The 18411-nt window shown below is 39.0% G+C and overlaps 1 protein-coding gene across 1 annotated transcript in view; it reads right to left on the bottom strand.

The window, feature by feature from the left end:
* LOC139131407 (adhesion G protein-coupled receptor L4-like) overlaps positions 1 to 18411 on the bottom strand; it is a 48537-nt gene that overhangs the window by 17443 nt on the left and 12683 nt on the right. The window contains exons 2-9 of the mRNA XM_070697432.1: positions 7522 to 7570; positions 6298 to 6596; positions 4929 to 5274; positions 3364 to 3558; positions 2990 to 3060; positions 1342 to 1443; positions 881 to 928; positions 302 to 422 (exon numbers count right to left, since the gene is read on the bottom strand). Of these exons, the coding sequence (XP_070553533.1) occupies positions 302 to 422; positions 881 to 928; positions 1342 to 1443; positions 2990 to 3060; positions 3364 to 3558; positions 4929 to 5274; positions 6298 to 6596; positions 7522 to 7570 (1231 nt within the window). The remainder of the gene's footprint in view (positions 1 to 301; positions 423 to 880; positions 929 to 1341; positions 1444 to 2989; positions 3061 to 3363; positions 3559 to 4928; positions 5275 to 6297; positions 6597 to 7521; positions 7571 to 18411) is intronic.

Here is an 18411-nt window from a genome sequence, read left to right as displayed (position 1 = left end):
GCCTCACTGATATTATATGTAATTTATTTTTTTACGGTCTCACTACTATAAATCATTTTATAGACAGTGTACAATAGTAGTCTTACCTTACCAACGTTTAGAATTTGTAATTAAACTTTAAATGTATCTTTCTAAACGCGTGAACTTTTAAAACCCGACATTTAACCTTATTAATGAATCTAAGTTAGAGTAAAGGGATAGCCATGAGCCATGCACTGTTTATTGAAAGTCGTGCACTCAACAGTCTTATCGGGGATCTGACTTTATCATGCAGGTTCTTAAGCAACTTATGGCTTCTTACCCACGTTCTGGGAAACTTCGCGTATCTCCTCGCCACTCGGCAGCTTCTCTGCAACTCTTTCAGCGAAGCCGTCAATGCCGTGAATGAGATCCAGTCCAGTCTTTCTGTCGACCAGACCGGGCTGAAATGTTGAAGTGTGAACTTGGTTAAAAATCGAGAGGAGAATCAGGGTCACTCCACGGCTTGTCTCGTGATTTTATATACGAAGCCACTCCTAAAAATACTTTCAACTCTCTACATAGTCAAGAAAATGATCACTCAATTAATGGTAAATTACCAAATCAATCAATCAATCACTCAATACGTCAACTCTTATATCAGATCGAAAAATTTACTAGTAGTCATTATCACTAATTTGACACCAATACAGAACTCTTACTGAAGCATTTCTGTCACAGACGAGCGCCTTGTCAGCTGTACTAAAGTTCGAAAGCCCCGTGCCAATCGCGATAGCCCCGGAGGGCTAGGAAGCCCTCATACAAGGATACACCCTCTTGTCCAGACATATGAATCATTCGTTGATTTGACAATTACAGCGTAAGCGTATTGTCAGGCCTTCTTGTATTGAATGTCACTAACCTGCTCTAGTATGACTTGAAGGATGTCATTTGAAATCTCCACAACGGCCTAGATGAAGAAAAACATAATAAATGCAAGCGACACCTGATATATTTAGTTATGCGAAATTTCAAACATGTCTTTTAATACGTTGTCTTCTCATACGTCAAATTCTATCGATAATATAACTGATACAACAGATAATTATTCCAAGATGTAGGATAGAATGCCTAGTCGTCATTATCAAACAGTGATATTATAACCATGGGGTATTGATAGAGCCACGCCGGATGAAGAATGTATACAGTGGTTGCAACGACTGGCATTGCCTTTATTCTGCATGCACATTCTTACTCTAGCACCAGTGTCCATAACTTTTCCTTCATTTACTTGTAATCAACACTGAGGACTGAGGAGCATCTTATAATTTGACAGGTACTATGCCATGAACTGATAACAGGCTTCGTATCGGTGTAATTTACCGTGATGGCCGTGATGAGTTGGGTCATGTCAGAGGTCAAAGTGACATCATCCAAGTTTTGAAGGAACCAGGTCGCGTTGAAGTCTCTGATTGGTGTCTCCGCCTGAGAAGGAAGCCAATGTAGAGACATTTCATTTTCTACTTAGACTTGACAAGCATGGTGAAAATACAGATAAGGAAGCAAACTACAAACAAAAAATATGGTGAGACAAATTTTTCTTGCAAAAATACATCTTGTCGTCAGGCAAAAAACTGTCACAACTATTTGAGCATTGCGTCATGTAAATGAATGGGTTGTACCATTATATCACCGTACAAGGTTGTTCAAAAGTTAGACAGTGTATACTATTGTATTACGGTACTAGGTAGTGTGGAAGTTAGACAATACCATTATATTACTGTACTAGGTAGTTTGAAAGTTAGACAGTGCCATTATATTACTGTACTAGGTAGTTTGAAAGTTAGACAGTACCATTATATTACGGTACTAGGTAGTTTGATAGTTAGAAAGTACCATTATATTACTGTACTAGGTTTTTCAAAAGTTAGAGAGTGCCATTATATTACTGTACTAGGTAGTTTGAAAGTTAGACAGTGCAATTATATTACGGTACTGGGTAGTTTGATAGTTAGACAGTGCCATTATATTAATGTACTAGGTAGTTTTAAAGTTAGACAGTGCCATTATATTACGGTACTAGGTTGTTCGAAAGTTAGACAGTACCATTATATTACTGTACTGGGTAGTTTGAAAGTTAGACAGTGCAATTATATTGCGGTACTGGGTAGTTTTTGATAGTTAGACAGTGCCATTATATTACGGTACTAGGTTGTTTGAAAGTTAGTACCATTATATTAAGGTAGTAGGTAGTTTGAAAGTTAGCGGTATTAGTTTGTTCGAAAGTTAGACAAATTATGTTTGTTTTGGTTGTGACTTTTTTAGACTAATACAGCGTGAATTTCAATGTTTGCATTACTAAAATAGGCGATCTTGTTGCAATAAAACTTGGCACTCTCCTAGCCAGTTTTAAAGCATAGTTTCTATTCATTCGGAAGGAATTTTATCCAATAGTACGATTAAGACGTTTGTTGATCCCACCTCCTTTGATTGACACAACAAAATCCAACAATCGCTTAAAGAGGAAATAGATTGGGATTTAATTCATTCTTATCATCGTCCTCCGTGTATTTATTCGAACTTATTTGTAAAAGAATTAATGGCAATTTTATTTTGAATTATCCTCTGTATAAATTTTAAGAAGGTAGCATTTATAAATTCTTGATTATGTCTAGTTTTTTCAGGAATGACAAGAATCAAGGCACAGTTTGGAGAGATCTATTTCAACTTCGGGAAAAAATTAAACCTATGTTCACTTCTTGTACCTCAGTCCAATTCCGAAAAAGTAGGTGTTCTTGAATGGTGTTCACTCCATGACGCCAATGCAACCTACTCTTTCATGTTCTAATCAGGGTATAGCTCATTCTCTAATTGTGTTTTTTACAGTGCCAGAGTTATACATCATCTTTATCATCATTTCCATCAACATTAATAACATCATCAACAACAACAACAACAACAACAACAACAAAAACAACTTCACCATCATCATTTCCATTGTTTCATCGTCATGTTTCATTTTCTGACTTACCATTGGTGCCTCTTCAATCGGCGCAGAACATGTACCGTTGTCACGGGTAAAATTTGCCATCGTAGCGAGATCTAATAAATTTAAAAATGGTTTCATCGTAATATCGTGGTCCCATTTTCAAATTTCATATAATTTGTTTTGATTTCATCACAATTGGAGACCCCTCCCAAATAGCGTCACAATATTCAATCAGGTAACACAACCACTCTCGTCTGTAGGTAATAATACTAAATAAGCAATATATTCATCTCTGAGAACTCTACGACTGCAGAACTTCAAGGTATCTCCCAACCACGATTAAACAGGTCACAAATTATTCTTCATGGTGAATGTTTGTGATACATAAGGTACTGTATCATACAGGAAATACTTACCGAGTCCAAACCGAACGCAGTTGTCACAGTCACACTCATTGTTACACCAGCCAGTAGCCGTGATATCATCACAGCACGTGGAACCTGAAAACGACTGGCACCATCCAACTAGCCCGTCTGCGGCACGCGTGTCGATGACAACTGGGGTTGTTATGCCGACTCCGCAACGATTTACCATTTTGCTCAATCGGTTACCTAAAGAAAACAGTAGAGATATGCGGCCTAGAATAAGATCGTTGATCGTTGAATCAGGAACGAAGAAGACATTTATAGATGCAATAAACAATTTATAGTCAAATTCTCATCGAAAGAATTCTAACAAAGTTTCACATTTCAAGGCCAACAAAATGCAACTAAGATTTTCGTCTGTCATACCTTCCTCTTTCTGCCCCTGATGAGGAGCACGATACGGTCACAGTAATTTTCAACATTTATTCAATACATTTTTCTCCCTCGTAGAGTAATACGCACCTCAAAACTAGGCCCTGATATTCTCACAAAAACTTCCGCCGAGGAAACTCTATATATTAAATATGTTTATACATTGTATCGTCCATAAACAAGGATTACGATGCAAAATTAATGTTTAAGGGGGCGCGGTACCCAACTCAGCGTATTTTGCTCAAAATCACTTTTTTGCAAATATTCATTCATATTTAATTGATTTGTGAACCCAAAATTAAAATATTGTTTGGGTTCACCTTTTAGCTTGTCAAGCAGTCGTACGTTGTGTGATAAAGAAGTGTTGATTTATGCAAATTTATGCAAATCACTCGATGTCCTGGCTTCTCTTAGTTTCTCCCGATTTAACTCCACTCTATAGCTGGATGAAAGTTTCATTCTATGTTCTTTAAATGCTGTATAACAAAATGACTATTTTGTTAGGTAATATAGTTCTAACATTTTGAATAAGAGGAATTTTAAGTTTGCTAATCATATTTTAATCACTTTTTTGACTGTAAGTCTTTCAACTCATGCCATTTAAGAATTCGGATAGATAATGCAAAATAGAATAGCCGTTTTTTTCTACATATACTCTTGTTTCAAGTGAAATATTACATTTCAGAAAATAGTACCAAGTTTTTGACTTCAATTAATTTTTATCATCAAAACCAAAATTGAGGTTTTTTACCCCAAATATAAACCCACTTCATCCTTCGAGTAAACTATTGCTACCATACTAAACTTTAGATTCTCTTCCTTTTGAAAATATATGGTATGAGGGGGTTTCCTTGTCATCTTTGATGAGAAATAAAAACTGTGTTGTCAACATGCAGCTCAACCTTAATTCAGAGGAGGAATATTTGTATCGATGTCTTTCCGAATTTCCCTTTTCACTCGATGGGAACAAAATTACATGTTAGAGTTTCGATAAAAATACGAGACGTCGAGAAGATTTCACTTTTCTCTGCCGGTTTCACAGTAAATCCTCATCTCGTGTAGAGCAGCAATTATTGCATTACTTGAAAGTTCAAAAATACAGGCCCAAGGCGCATTTTTGCCGTCGTCGGATATCAAATACTGTCAGACAGACTTTTTTCAAATAATTTTGCCGAGTGACGTACCTCGTCTAGGCTCTCTCATCCAGTACCAAATCTTACCAGGTTGCGGTAGTCGGCTTTCGATCCATGGTGCCGGGTCGTAGCCTACGACGACGCCCCCAGTTTCCACGGCAACCGTACCCCACAGCGAATCGAAGAGGAGGTCGGACGTCGTCAGCATGCGGTTGGTGGCATCGATCCAGGGCATTCGGTTCTGAACGGCCCCATACCCAATCTCCCAGTCGTCGTCGAACTTTTCGACCAAGGTCGAGAGCTGATATGGGCTGGTGCTGTTAAAGCTGTACGTGTGCGGTACCTCCCATATACCACCATAGCGACCGGGGCTGGTTCGGAAGGCATCGAGTCGATACTGAGGCGAAAATATCAATATTGTATGTTATTTACTTCAAGAAATAGAAGTGGATGTTGTATAAATCGTCGGTAAAACAGAGCCCAGGGATTACTCCGTGACAATCACAGCAAGCCTATTAACCGCGACAGGGTAATCTATTTTCAAATTCATTTATTGAAATCTCATTGTATTAAAAATGTTGGCAGCGATTTGTGACGGATTGCGATTGTGATGATGTATTATACTCGTTTTGTTGTTTTTTAACACCTATGCATTTGCAGGAGACTGCAGTACGCGTAGCAACGACTATGACGATCTGCTTTGCTCAATGTTCTAAATCTTGGCTTGTTGTCCCACTATTGACACCAGGTGTGTATATATATATATATATATATATATATATATATATATATATATATATATATATATATATATATATATATATATATATATAACATGGAAGCTCAATAATAGTTGTCAACGATAACGTGAAAGTAAAATCACCGAACTGTCTCATTGGAATACATGCATTTGAAGTGACATGTCCTAGAATGGTTAATCAGGTTGCCTAATGTGCGAATTACAATAAGTCCCGAAATAATAGACCATGATAAACGATGGCGTCTCTGTGATGCTGTGATTGTCTTTGGCCTGACTTTGACAGGTGTGCGAGCATCAATTTTAAAAAGACTCGTGTGACGAGTCTATTTTGGTAAAACTGCGGCTACCGTAAAAACATCAGGTCAGCATCGTCAAAAGAAGGCGTGTATACGGCAACTGAACGTATACCTAGAGTCTCCGATTAGGCCTTAACTTCACCTTGATTGTTTGTGAGGAAAATAAGTGGCACGGTTATTTTTTCAATCATCTCATTTATGATGGTTTGACTTGATTTGATAATTGTTTGATTTCATGAAAAGCATTTGGCCGACCCCAAGAATGGGTCAGAATAGAATAGAATATGAACGGTTAAACTGCAACGCGGAGTACAGCCGCCATATTTGCCGAGAGCAACGTAAGATAGCAATTGAACAAACAAACCTGAACATTACCGACCAATCCAGTTGACTTTATCGTATCTGCCCAGCCGAGTATGGAATAATCGTTCTCCAAGGAAGGGTCGTCAGGATTGGTTTCAAGTAAACCCCCACTTGCAAAACCAGCTGAGCTTGACGCTGTTATAAGCAGCGTCCATCCTCCCCCGTTGCACGACATGTCGCAGTATACCTGTTTCTCTTCACCATCGACTTCAATCGTGTAAAAACCGTCGTATAGGGCCTCATCGAAGTTTGGTTGATAGGATACGATTTGGTACCAATCATTGCACGACTTTGGAATCACTGAAACGACAAAATTGCATATTTTACGAGGTTACAGATGAAAATTTAATGTTTCAATCACAGGAAGGCAAAAAACCCCACCCGAAAAAATCTGACGGATGGCATCATCAACAAGTGATAATTTGCGGTCACTTCTATGCATACCAATTGTACTATTTGTAGACTAATAGTAAAGGGAACTTCTGTCCTTCTTTATGTTACCTTACTGTAATTCGTTTAACTGTTCATTTTTATGACGACATTTTTGTGCGGGACTGAGGAGACATTAAAGACAGTAACCCACTGCATTCAGCAACATTGGTAGCACGACTTTCATGACACGACGATATTTCTGGACTGATCGCGCCATAATATTTCCAACGTCGTTCAAGGCTAACATTTGTCTTATTCCGGCTGGCATGACATGTGAATAATTCGGGTAAACAGTGTCGTTAATGAAGCATCGTCCGAGCGTAGGCAGTTATTTTACATCCTTCAGTAGGCTTGCAGAGTCTCATGTGGCTGCTTCTCTCCTTCAAAGACATTGAAATCAGTCGCTCTTAAATCATGAGTCATGGGAACTTGCAAATATGCAGACGACACGATACGCACGATTTCCCGCGCGCGTCTGCATTCCGACGTCAAAGTGATGCCACTGGGATTGGAACACAACGTGTATACCCTTGCTGTTGATATTTGTGTATATGGCCACAGTTAGCCTCCCACGAAAAATCAAAAGCCATCAAGATATTACAGGATACTCAATACAAGAACCGGAATTTAGTGTAAGTTCTTGAAGTTTCCTTTGCAATGTTTCATGTACAGTGAATTAGCGAAATTGAGGACAACAATCGAAAGTCGTGGTAGGGCATAAATTAGCTTTGAATGTTCAAGAGTATTGTGAATGCAACTGACATCGGGAGACAGACAAGCTGAACATACTTACTCTGTGTGTATGCTAGCGCCAGATCAAAGAAAACGCTCATAAAAACAGCCTAGAAAACGAAAGGAAACAAAGTTTTAGTTTTAAAAGAGATGTCTGTAAGGTATAAGCTAATTTTGACACAGCCACGGAATATAATTTTTATGACGCTTATTCGTCGAATGCATTTCCTAGTATCTGCTCGAAAATAGACCTGTCCGCCGGCAGACGAACTTTACGCGTCATCATCGGAGCACTAGAACAGTTGAGGCTTGACAATTAGCCCTTTCCCTTGGAAGTTATGTTTCTGAAAATGAACTCTGGAGTGTTTGTTTTTCGCTTTCTTTTTTGCTTTATTCTACAGTCATTCATCGGTACATTGCCGTGTGCTATCGTCTACGGCAACGGGGCATGCGCAGCTAACGAGATGCCATGGAAATGCAAGCTACGTAAGACTTAAAAGAGAATGGGCCCAGTGGAGTTTTGTCACCGTTAAAGTCCACAGCTTGCAATTTTGACGGCTAATTCTGAAATTCAAGAAAAACTTGGACTTTTAATGGTCTTGAATTTAGGAAAATCGAAAATTTATATTTTCCCCCTTTAATGACGCAGTATATGGTCATTTCAAATTCTATAACATCTGTCCTAAAAATTACTTTGTGTCACCCCAGATACTTATAGTCGATCGATAAATCTTAGATTATACTTCAGAGATTCGTCGAGTACAGTATGGACAAAAGTTTAAAAACTTTCATTTTTGAGATGTTAACAAAAGCGCTCTGCAAGCGGTTACCTCAAATTCTTCTCGATGCAAAGAGTGCGGAGTGACCACTCCGGGTCTCTGAGAATTACTATGTCGTTTGTCTATAATGTGACAAAATGTCTACCGAACAGTTCACAAGGAGGAAAAATATCTTGTTCCTTACATCCGTACAAAAGACAGTTGGCTGTATTGCAGACGACCGTACATGCAATGATGTGCTATATTCGACTTGGATGTCATCTGGATTCATCTGGACTTGCCATGATTGAGCAAGGCACACGCCATTTTCACGTTCACGGGTTTACAAAAACAATCGTTGCTATTTTGTCCCTCCAACCGAACGATATACACCAACACAGCGACGTTTCAATGAACAGGGCGCTATCTATTTATTTAACAGTCGTCTATCCGTAGGTAGTGACCAGAACATATCGCACTTCGAGCTTTGCGGACCAAATACTTCCTCAGGTTATATATCTCTGCTAGTATCCCAAAGATTTTAGTTGTTCAATCCTCCAGTCTTAGCTTAAACCACGCTGGAGCAATCGGAGTACTTTATGCATACCTATACTCGAGGCTAAGTTGAACACAGTGTGAGAATAGAGTCGTTTTATTTCCTATATGTATGCTGTCCACCACATGTGAATAATATCTGTGTATTTATCAGCATCGATTGGGAGTCAATTAAATTTATCCCCATACATTTCAAATGAGGCAATGCAACTTGTCCGTATCATCTTGGAGCACCAAGTAAACGCAGTAATTCACGGCCAGCGAAGTTATTCCCAGAGGGATTCATCTCCACTATCGACAATTTGCATAAAATAAATCAGACCCAATTATATCAATATTTACGGCCAATGCTACGGCGTGCATGATTGAATTTCGAGACACCGGGTATATATTGCTTATTTTCCCTACATTATCATGACCGGAATGTATCCACTTTGACTTGGATTCGAGTACACATGTCTCTTGATCGCAATTTCAGTTTTAAAAAATGATGAATTATTTCGCAATAATTCATGGGAGCACTCGTAAACTGTGTCATATCTATCTGATAACCGTAGGCCATGAGTTTTTAGGTCTATCAATCAATTCGTATTATCATGATCTTCGTTGGAATGCAGTTTATCCAGTAGAAAAGTCAATGAACCGAAAGAGGATGTTTTCTCACTACAGCCTACGGAGGGGGAAAAGCAGCATGCCACCCTGCGTTTGACGACATACGGCAGATACCCCTTGTCTAAATTACCCAGCTCCCCGGCCGAGGCAGAGCGCAGAGCGAGCGTACGTGCAAAACAGTGTACCGTCCCCTCGTATTTCTCGACAGTTTTGGTGGAAGCCTCATGACGTATACAAGTTGTCCGTGGGCGCCAATTTGAGAGAACACGGTTCCAGTGTACGTGTAGATGGCACAGAGTTGATCCGAGCGCAACCGCAGAGATGTTGATTGGTCGTCGGAAGAAAGCGCCCAAGGGTTTCGCTGTGGTAAAGTAGGCGCGGTAAGCCATCAAATTCACGACTCGAACACATTGTAAAAATGCAATTTTACGGACCACTGCGGCTACTACTGTCTGATAAACAGACTTAATTTCGTGTTTGCGCCGAACAGGAAAAAGCATATTTATAGCTTTCATATTGACACTATTTATAAATCTTTCAAGATTCGTCTTTCGTACTGCGTTACACGCCCTGAAATTGAGCAACTTTTTGAGAATTCGTACACAACTCATGTATTTTGCTTTTGCACATTCAGTTTCTGCTGAGACATTTAATATCAAAGTTTGATTAAAAAGGGAAAATAATGTAAAATAACGTTTTAACTGTTATTTGCTTGACTTATTGATAGGTGTACCCGTCCTGCAATATATTTTTATTCTTTTCCTCTGATAATCGAAGTTTGACTTTGATGACTCAGCAAAAACTAAATGAGCGAAACCCAAAATTCATGAGCAGGTATTACATTAAACAAATCTTATTCTTTCAGCCCTACTGTGTCAATATAAGGGTCCAATAGATCACACTAGATCAGAAAACATGAGACTTGACCTAACGGTTTACAGGGAAGGGGCTTGAGGATTTTCTCGGTAAAGCAAGCGCATAAATGGACACAGAATTCTGTAAAATTTAATAGACGTCACATGATAATAGTTTGTATACTTTAAACATAACGCCACTTTTTATCAATATCAGCTCCTACCGTGTTTCGCCGTAAGCGATTTGGCTGTATGATTATTCGAGTCCTATCGATTTCTGCGGGTTGTCGAGAAGAGTAAAGTGCTCGCGAACTAACCTAGATATACCATGGAAATATTACGGGGCCGAACGTGCTAGGTTTAAATAAATGTACGGAACAGCTTACAGAACCCTATTGTTTGAAACTAATAGCAGCTCGTCCACCCAACCGGCTCTCATCGCTCCAAAACGTCAGTCTGGTTTGTCTGTCCGATTTCCTTAAAGTGAGCTTAGTTACAAACATTACTCAAAAGAGGACGCTATGGCACTATAGGTCAAGATCGGGTAAGAGATGAAACAATCGGATAAAAATAATCACCGGGCACACCATCCTCGATAAACAAAAAACCTGATAAATCATGATTCGTAACTGGTTTGCGATAAATAGACGTCATCTACCAGTAAATAGTGAAAGAGCGGGCACAGGACGTTGTCGCGTACTTAATGATCAAACAGTTTGATCGTTACCAGGGATAAAGCCAGCTTTGCTGAGTCAAGCTGAAGGAGACGATGACACTATAGTCCAGCATACGCGGTGAATAGAAACAAATTTGTCTAAATGACATGGTCAGGACATTGAGAGCCACACATTCATCCAAGACTCGGCACAGAATTGACGAAGCTACATAGGATGGTTGTAACCTGCAGGTTTCTTCAGCTGTGATATACCAGGCTATGAAGTTTCACTTTTAACAATGATATACCTATTGACTAATCAATGCGTGCAAAAACTGCAGATTAATTCTTAAAGGTCATTAAGTAACATACAAATATGTAATTAGCTGTAATTTAAAACACTTAATTTCTTTGACTGTTGTCATTGTATCACCACTTTATATAGCAAGTGTAATTGCCTTTGGTCAAGTCCTTCAAGCTATATATGCCGAACTGTGAAAGCTCATTAGATATACAAATTATAAATTAGTTGACATGAAATGCGAAATGACTTTCAATATTGTTTTAACCAGGTATAATCATCAATGTGCATAGCATGTTTTGCCGACTTTGAAGTAAATCCCGGTATATATCCCTACTTAGGAAAGTTCATCAAATATGCAAATTAGGCATTGTCTGAAGTAAAAATGTTCAATTTATTATAGTACACAGCAAGTTTCGTAAACTTTGGTCAAGTCAATTTAGATAAATATCCTTAATTAGGAAAGTTCATTAAATATGTAAATTAGGAATTGCATGAAGTGACAGTGCTTAATGACTTTCAATAATGTTGTATCATAGTATCTTTAATGTACATAGCACGTTTCGTCAACTTTGGTCCAGACAATTCAGATATATATCCCTAATTAGGAAAGTTCATTAAATATGCAAACTATGAATTGGCTGAAGTTAAAATACTTAATGACTTTCAATAACGTTGTATCATAGTATAGTCAATGTACATAGCACGTTTCGTCAACTTTGGTCCAGACAATTCAGATATATATCCCTAATTAGGAAAGTTCATTAAATATGCAAATTAGGAATTGGCTGAGGTGAAACTGCGTAATGACTTTCAATAATATTGTATCATAGTAATGACTTTCAATAATATTGTATCTTAGTATTTTAATGTGCATAGCAAGTTTCATCAACTTTGATCAAGTCAATTCCGATATATCCCTAATTAGGAAAATTCATTAAATATGCAAAGAAGGAATTGGCTGAAGTAAAAATGCCTTTTGCCTTTCAATTATGTTATATCATAGCATCTTTGATGTACATAGCAAGTTTCATCAACTTTGGTCGAGTAAATTCAAATATATATCTCTTATTTCAAAAGTGCATTAAATATGCAAATAAGGAATTGGCCGAAGTGAAAATGCTTAATGACTTTCAAGAATGTTGTATCATAGTATCTTCAATATATGTAGCAAGTTTCGTCAACTTTGGTCCAGTCAATTCTATTACGTATCCCTAATTAGGAAGTTCATTTAATATGCAAATTAGGAATTTGCTGAAGTTAAAATTATTAATGACTTTCAATATTGTTAAATTCTAGTATCTTCAATATACAAGCCAAGTTTCGCAATTTTGATCACGTCAAATCAGACATATATCCCTAATTAGGAAGTTCATTAAATATGCAAATCAGCAACTTTCTTTCATGTCACCCCTTAATGCCTCTCACGACTGATATATTTTTGTATGATCAACATTTGTAGCAAATCTCATCAAATTCTCTGCAGTCGTTCTCAATGTATATTCATTTTTTTCTAAAATCGTTAATTATGCAAATGAGCAAAAAGTAAGCAAGCCACACCCATCAAAAACTAATCACTTCTTGCCATTTGCAAATTTAATCTATGTACAAGATTTGATGATCTGATGAGCCGTTTTTTGAGATATCGGGCGCACAGTCGGACAGACAGACTGACAGACAGACAGACAGACAGACAGACAGACAGACAGACACACAGACATCGCTGCAACATTAGCCCACTTGTGTGAACACATGAGCTGAAAATGGGGACATCTCAGGTAAAATGTCAGCCCATTGCTCGCTCAGTGTGACTGGCATGTGAAATGGGAGTTAACAAAGACCGCGATATAAAGTGTCGCGCTAATTACTACTCGATACCAGACCATCGACCCTCGAGAAAAACGAGGTCTAAGGCCAGACTTAGCATTCAAACTTTGTATTTCTGGATGAGAAGACTTGCAGAGTCAATTTTAGTCAGTCAGTGAGTTACCCATTGAATAACTGTTCGAAAAGAAAATTTACGGTATACAAAGAATAAGCTATAGGTAGCAGGGAACTGCTTTCGAACGAATCTTTCTAACATAGGGAAAATGGAACACTTACTTTATGTTTCAAAGATGGCTCAGTACCTTTATTTACGTAAAGATTGCTTTAGTTGTCACGTGATGCTGGAATTCAAGTTTATGCAAACTGGTTACTAGGCTTACGGAGAAGCGGGCCTGATTAATTTGAGTATATATTGTACTTATTTTGCTAGCCTGTGTACCTCATTGTGTCAGTAGTGGTAAACTGTATAGAAAGTGAGCTTAGCCCCAGGGAGATCGTGAAAGACGCAGATGTTCATCTCTGGGTACGAGTCACAGCCCAATGCATTCTACGCGCGCGCATGGATACACACAACCGTTATTTTGCATTGCTGACGCCTTTTTTCCCGATTATCTGTATCTTAGTTGGGAGATAAAAAAGCTAGGGACGCGCTATCAAACATCAAAACTTAGAGACTACGAGAAATGTTAACACACGAGTACACATGACTGGACTGTTCTTGCCTTCAGGACTCGTACATTTTAAACGGGGAGTACGGTCGACACACACTATCGTGACCAAGTTGTCGAAATTCGATGTCCCAGTGCAAATGGGGCATATCTCCTATTCTTTAACACAGGGGTACGCCCCTCTTGAACTGGGCCATCGAATTGTATAGGCTTTGACGAAAATTTTCAAATTTAAGAAAAGGTTTCCAGAAAACTCGCTTAATTGTTATGATGTCGCAGTGCCCTTAAGTTGATGAGGTACGAAGGAAATCGATGACTTAATCAAGACTAAGAGAAATAAAGTTAGCAAGAAATATTGACTAAAATAGTTGAAAAAAAGAAAAAAGACGTCAAAATTGTTGAGCGCAAGTTTCTAGTATTTTAATTTAATAACAGTGAACCTCTATAACTGAAGTAGTATGGTCTCTCCGGCATACTGAGGAATATCGGCTCAGTACGAGATGTCGCGAGATTTAGATATACAACATGTGATATGCTAGACTGCCAGTCAGGTAAAACACGTTATTGCATAAAAGTCGAAGGACAGGCGTACGTGAAATGGATTAAGCGATTGTTTTAGCGGGAACTTACCAACATTTTCCATCTTCGGGAGATAAAAATCAGACGACAGGGAGAAAAATCAAACGACAGGGTAAATAAAACCTCGAGCTATTATGACTTGGAGGAAATAAAACGATACGATGACATTAACCACGACTAATATTTACCTGGCTCTGCACAGTATACGTGGTTCTCGTAAAAATTTCACAAAACTTCGAGAGAAAAAAACACAACAACATGAGCAGGAAGTCTCTTCAGAGCACCTACGCCACTCAGACTGTGCAGTCATGCAATACCGACGTAAGAAACGTCGTATGGGCTAAACCACAACCGTAACTCATGCAAAGCGCTTGAGATCAAATCAAATTCGCTTACCTCTCTTCTGAACGCTCTGTTCCGGTGAATCACCCCGATATTGTTAACGGTGTACACTTTCCTCGCGTCTCCGAGACACTTCAAAAAAGACTGTTATTCTCGGATAATTAACTGGCTAATCCGCGAATTGCCCCGGGGCATTGAGTTCCCCCGTCGAATCGAAACGTTGAGCGGAAAGGAAGTCGGTATTTATCTACTAGAAAACAGGACCTATCTAGGCAATATCATATTCGGCATTAACGCACATGTGTACAGTGATACTGTAAGTTATACGCACACAGCTATTCATAAAGCCATTCATTTAAATCACAAGCATTTTCCCAAGTACTCAATTGCGTAAGACGAGTACACATTGCTATGAAAAGGCGTTTCTTCTCAACTCGATAAATGATAAATGAAATTATGGTTATGTTATCTTAGAGCGTTTTTCAGCGATTAATACACTCTGTGAGTCATAATTTTAGAATGGAAGGGAAACGGAAAAGAAAGACTTTGCTTTGAAATCAACATTTTGCTGCCAGGAGCAAGGAAAATGTGCAAATTCCCTAATTGGGCCGTGTCTGCAGACAAAGCTCTGACTTGAAAGTTTATATCACTCTAAATTTACTGAAATTTTCCATATGACGCACCCAAGTGTTTTGCCGACTCTGATTGAGTTCTGAATCAATGCCACCAAAACGAACGAAACAGTGCCGTTTAGTTGAAAAGATGATGTAAACCCACGTGATTAATGTCACTCCTACGTCAGTCAAGAGTCGTTAGAGACAGCAGCAGTGAACTTGAAATCAAATTTTAGCTTCGTTTCCTTGGCGAGAGATGTTTCTTAATCAAATGTGATACTGATTGCTGTTGTACAACAGACTCACTGCATGGATAATTATTCTGCGACAAGAGTAGATATTGGTTTTATGATAGGCCAAAATTATCATTGTTAACAGGACATGCCGGTCCACAGGGAGTCCAGGTAATTTCGAAGTTTTTAGGTCTGACAAAAATTTAAAATTTGGCCGGCCTAACACAGTATGTGTGTGTGTGTGGGGGGGGGGGGGGTGTTACAATGGCCCTATGATCCAGTCAGGGAAGGGCCCAATGTTATCATACCATTCGAATCAAGAAGGCCAGGGGTCACAGCCACTGGTACCGTGGTAATTGTTTCAAGCTCAGAAAACTACTGTGGTAGTTGTCTGTCGAATTTTCCGTGAGCAAGACTTGCATAGAGCAAATCTACCCTACAAAGAGGTACTTTACCCCCCCCCCCCCCCCCTAGCCAGGTCTAGTCGTGAACGGACTGTACATGATGCATGCTGTGTAAGGCTTCTCAAAGACAGGTACGTTTCCACTTAAAATCAAGAATTATTTCGTATTTCTGAGGCAAAAAGTGTCCCAAGCATAGAGAGAAAATGGCAGATTTTTCACTTTTTATAGCTGTGCATAAACCTTTACGAGCATATTTTAGCTCGACCGCATCGGTTGAAAAGTCAGTCATCAAGTTAGCCGCGAGCAAATTCCTTGAAGAAAACAAAGGAACGGTTTTGACGTTTTGTAGAGCGCAGATTCTAATACCATGACAAATGCTGTATTTTGAAGTGAAAATCGCACCGAATTGCGTGCCCGTCAAAAAAGGGCAATTTCCTGCCTCCGTCGTTGCAAGTTTCGCTGCGGGCCATCTGCTTCGGTCGACCTTGACACATGACGAAACCAACCTCACTACGCTATGGTAAATTAATATCGTCAAAGGACTTCCACGTTTCCGAACTTCCTCTGCCATGCTCATATCACAGTCACATCGGTCCGGCCACCGCGCCACTCATCAGATCCCCAGTAAAGTAACTCATAAATCTCCATAGCCGAGCCGACGTTTTAAGTGACTGCTCTGCCACGCAATGTCAATAAAAGACAATTGCAATGCTATGGTGGTGAAATAACCGCCTCCTTAAAGGCAAATTATCCACTAAAAACACGATTTCGGACCTTAACCGCGAGGAACGATCTCTTCATTTTACGCGCACTTACCAAGTTGATGGGAAGAAAATAATAAAATGACAATTTAATAAAGTGCTGAACACAAAATCATCGCCCACACCTCGACAGATTTAAGGTTCACTAGTCTGCGTGTGTCGATGTTTGTTCATAGGTCTCTTACGGTGAGATTCATAGGCGAGAAAGAGGAATGCTACAGCGGTAAGCGCATACACGAAAATGGCCGTTCCTTCAAATCTCCGATTCAGGGAATGTTTTGATCGATTGATGCTGTATTCTATAATCACGAGGCATTGAACTGATAAAACGATGACATGCGAGCTGTAATTTCCTGGTGTATCGCTTTCCTCGGTCTTGATGCATGGACGGTAATACCATATCATCACAATATTAGCAAAACAACACCTGGTCAGCACGCCAAAGGTGAGCCATGAGCAGAAATTTACGTACATTAAACTCTGGGTTTTCCATTGTGGCTATTATGGCTTCTACTCAATCATGATATTCATTCTTTGTGATGATCACGCCTTTCCTATAACTATGGAAGGAAAATAGCAACTGTCTAACATCTGAAGTTGAAGCTGACTTTAACTGAAGCTTTTGCGGAGATTCAGGTTTGCCTAATTTGCCTCAGACTGTATTAAAGTAGAACGCGCCTCGGGGACAGATATTCGGACTCTCAAATTTCTACAATTCTTTTCTGACCTACCACTTGTGGGGGCTCATTTTAAAGCTCATAGAGAAAGAAAAACTTTCACCGGCTTAGTTTTTCGAAAATAAAAAAATTAATTTTCCCCATACAGTTAACACGGGAATGGCGGCCATTTTGGATTTCAAACTTCGCAAAATGTTGGGTAATTTGTTTCGCTAGTTCCAAACTTTGCACGGTGGACCCCGATTTTTATTGTTGATTTAGTAAGAGAATGGTTGAACGTTTCATTCAGGAAGTTTGAGCAAAAGTTTAAGTCTTTCACTTTTGAGGCGCATTGAACCTTAAACCGATCCAGGCACGTTCTGTAATTAGACATAGCACCGAACACCTGTGAAGTCAGCGCCCATACTCTCGATGTTGGTGGTAGCCTAAATACTCCCGCGAGATCACGATGTAATTTGATGGCGTGGGTGAGAAAACCTCGATTGACCCTATTTTCATTCCTTCGGCTTGTGTCCTCTGTCGCCAAACATTTCATCTTTCCAATTTCATCTTTCATATGGTTAACCCCACACAGTCTTGACAAACTCTTTCAAAAAATGTGAAATTAAAATTGACGGGTCCTCGCCAACTGGGGAAACTATACGACTTCTTTTCTTTCTTTCACGCCTTCGTATAATTCCGATTCAGTTTGTATTTCCCAAGTGATCATAGAAAGAAGTCATTTCTTACAAAACGTTTTCACCAGAAAACATTAAACACGTTAGGATTGATAAAACCTGACTCAGTTTTGACTTTTTTACCATCAACGCAAATCAATACGTGCATTCATTGTACTCTGTTTATACTGTTTTAAGTCATGTTGTTTGAAACATAAACAACACTTTAAGTGTAAGAAATTGTTCGTTCTCATGATACAAAACAAAAGAGTCATACGCCTGGAAAAGTAATTCGGGATTTTTCTGCGACTGATCTTAATGAAGTTTCATTGACAGCTTTCGCCGCGAATTTCTTTTCAGTGATTCACGGTTTAATGTACGAGGGACTTGAACTTCGACCGGATCAATCAACGGTCGAGAAGCAGCCGTTGTTATCGCTATTAAATGATTACAGA

Source organism: Ptychodera flava, chromosome 4 (assembly GCF_041260155.1).
Source record: "Ptychodera flava strain L36383 chromosome 4, AS_Pfla_20210202, whole genome shotgun sequence".
Classification (NCBI taxonomy): Eukaryota; Metazoa; Hemichordata; class Enteropneusta; family Ptychoderidae; genus Ptychodera; species Ptychodera flava.
This window is presented reverse-complemented; position numbering and strand designations above follow the sequence as displayed.